Below are 3102 nucleotides of genomic sequence, written 5' to 3'. Positions count from 1 at the left end.
TCTTTTCTTTTCTTTTCTTTTCTTTTCTTTTCTTTTCTTTTCTTTTCTTTTCTTTTCTTTTCTTTTCTTTTCTTTTCTTTTCTTTTCTTTTCTTTTCTTTTCTTTTCTTTTCTTTTCTTTTCTTTTCTTTTCTTTTCTTTTCTTTTCTTTTCTTTTCTTTTCTTTTCTTTTCTTTTCTTTTCTTTTCTTTTCTTTTCTTTTCTTTTCTTTTCTTTTCTTTTCTTTTCTTTTCTTTTCTTTTCTTTTCTTTTCTTTTCTTTTCTTTTCTTTTCTTTTCTTTTCTTTTCTTTTCTTTTCTTTTCTTTTCTTTTCTTTTCTTTTCTTTTCTTTTCTTTTCTTTTCTTTTCTTTTCTTTTCTTTTCTTTTCTTTTCTTTTCTTTTCTTTTCTTTTCTTTTCTTTTCTTTTCTTTTCTTTTCTTTTCTTTTCTTTTCTTTTCTTTTCTTTTCTTTTCTTTTCTTTTCTTTTCTTTTCTTTTCTTTTCTTTTCTTTTCTTTTCTTTTCTTTTCTTTTCTTTTCTTTTCTTTTCTTTTCTTTTCTTTTCTTTTCTTTTCTTTTCTTTTCTTTTCTTTTCTTTTCTTTTCTTTTCTTTTCTTTTCTTTTCTTTTCTTTTCTTTTCTTTTCTTTTCTTTTCTTTTCTTTTCTTTTCTTTTCTTTTCTTTTCTTTTCTTTTCTTTTCTTTTCTTTTCTTTTCTTTTCTTTTCTTTTCTTTTCTTTTCTTTTCTTTTCTTTTCTTTTCTTTTCTTTTCTTTTCTTTTCTTTTCTTTTCTTTTCTTTTCTTTTCTTTTCTTTTCTTTTCTTTTCTTTTCTTTTCTTTTCTTTTCTTTTCTTTTCTTTTCTTTTCTTTTCTTTTCTTTTCTTTTCTTTCCTCTTCTTTTTCCAACTGTTTTTTTAAATCTCAAATCCTTCTTCTCTGTGTTGCCAAATTACACACAGGAGGGATCACCTTTTCTGAGTACTTGTAAGTCCAGGGGCAAATTTACCTAGAAATAAATTAAAGTTGTACCACCACCACCACCCCCCACCCCCCTTAACAAAATCCCCTTCTAAGGCCCAGGGAAGAGGCTAAGTATGTAAACTGAAAAATTTGCAAAAGAAAGATACTGCGACTGTAATTGCTTAAGAACACTGTCACTTCCTGCTGTGACATCCCCCTCCACCACACCTACTCGGTCTTGTTCCATGTCCAGCTAAAGGAAGGTGTGTGTGTGTGTGTGTGTGTATGTGTGTGTGTGTGTGGGGGGGTTATGAGGTATTTTGATGTGGCTTGTGGTCACTTCTATGTGCAATTAACATTCCCAGGGAGGACTGGCTTTAGGAATACTTCTGCTGCTTTTTCCTACTCACTTTGTATTTTTCTTAAAAAGACTCCATAGAAACTTCAGATCCCACAAAACCTGGATACGCCATTCCTAAAGAGACTGCTACCTGTTTGGTAACTACATACTATTTCTGTGTCTGCTTTCTTAAAGTTTTCAACTAGTTTTCCTTAGGCATCTCATTGCTTCAGGAGCTCCGTGTGATTCCGGTGGGAAACTCTGAGGCTGTGATCATTGGCTGTCATTGTGGTCATGAACAAGGCTAACCTGCTCTACTAAGGTTTGTCATCTCTTCGCTATTTTCTAAACTTTATGGAAGTTGGCTGCATTTGGGGAATTTATAACATGGCAGTCATGGGACCTCTGGTAGTCTTGGGACCACTTACACACACAAATTACTTGACAATCCAAAGAGAGAGAGAGAGACTTCTTTGTAATAAACAAAACAAATGTAAAGCCCTACAATGGAGGATTCTGCTTCTGAACTCCGTTAGAACCTCATCTCTCTGGTCCCATTGGCAATTCATCTTCTTAACACTTAGCTGAAAATATAATATGTTTTGCTCTTGAGGAAGAAGCCATAGGCCTTCCATTTCCTTGTTTTCCATAGAGTCTAACTCAAACTCTATTTATAGGAAAGGCACCCCATTAATTGTGGGGTATTTGCTTATTAGATCCCATAAAAAATATGTTTGTGCAATTGAGAGAACATTTTCTAGTTTCTAGATTTCATAGTGCCCATCTCCAAAGGGCTAGAGTTAGAAAATCACTCCTGCATGGCAGAGAAGTCACAGCTGAAAGGAAGTTTGGGACAGCTAACTGGACAGGGCCCCGGATGGTTGTTAGGAACGATGATTTGGCATTTGTAAAATGTATATGCTTTATCAGATTACCCTGTAATTTTGCCATTCATCCAAACTGCATTTGTTTTATATCAAACTTTGATTTTTCAGGATTGGTTTTCTTACCTTTGGTGCTAAAGTCATCCACCAGCAGAATCTCCTTGATGAGATGCGGAGGAGAGCGATTGAGGACACTATGAACAGACCTCAGGAGAGTGGACCATACCTCATCCACAAAGCACATGATGACACTGGTGGTTGGGAGGTTGTTGTGAACGAGCTGCTTTGCACACCTGGGCCAGAATACAAGCTGAGCATAAGCGATGTGCTAACAGGATCCACAGGATGGATTTAAGAGTTATAAAGTACGATTGTGTGTGTATATTTGTTATCTATCTATCTATCTATCTATCTATCTATCTATCTATTCATCTATCTATATATATCAAAGAGGATTCTATTGTGTGCTTTTTCTTGGGGAGGGGTATAAACAAAATAAAAGAGCAAAGGAAGAATAGCCACTAACAGGAGTTGGTGTAAAAGGACTAACAATGTGAGACATGAGAACTTCCTGTGGAGGCATCAGGCTGTAGTGGAAAGGACATGGGCTTTGCAGATGGTTAGACACTATTTTGAATCCAACCACCAATATTTCTAAGATCTTTATTCATTAATACCTTACTTAATCTCTCTGTGCCTCAGTTTCCTCATCTGTGAGATGAAGTAATGGTTCTTATTGAACTGAGTTTTACAGCCTAGTGAGAATATTCATAAAATGCCTAGCACAGTTCTTGGCAAAGAAATTCACCAAATGGGAGTAGTTTGTTATCCTAATTAGATTATTTACCATGAGAGAACATTCAGAATTATATAATGCTACCAGGTAGTTTATGATTGTCCTTCCAACTGGCTTTCTGCCAAGTGCCAAATAAATTATATGTTT

General features: G+C 34.5%; 1 protein-coding gene across 1 annotated transcript in view; it reads right to left on the bottom strand.

Annotated features, from left to right (window-relative positions):
* Positions 1–3102, bottom strand: part of GALNT5 (polypeptide N-acetylgalactosaminyltransferase 5) — a 46961-nt gene that overhangs the window by 25933 nt on the left and 17926 nt on the right. Inside the window, exon 2 of the mRNA XM_005859399.2 lies at positions 2286–2452. Coding sequence (XP_005859461.1) covers positions 2286–2452 — 167 coding nt within the window. The remainder of the gene's footprint in view (positions 1–2285; positions 2453–3102) is intronic.

Source organism: Myotis brandtii, unplaced genomic scaffold (assembly GCF_000412655.1).
Source record: "Myotis brandtii unplaced genomic scaffold, ASM41265v1 scaffold125, whole genome shotgun sequence".
Classification (NCBI taxonomy): domain Eukaryota; kingdom Metazoa; phylum Chordata; class Mammalia; order Chiroptera; family Vespertilionidae; genus Myotis; species Myotis brandtii.
The sequence above is the reverse complement of the archived record's forward strand: the minus strand, read 5'-3'. Positions and strand labels throughout refer to the sequence as shown.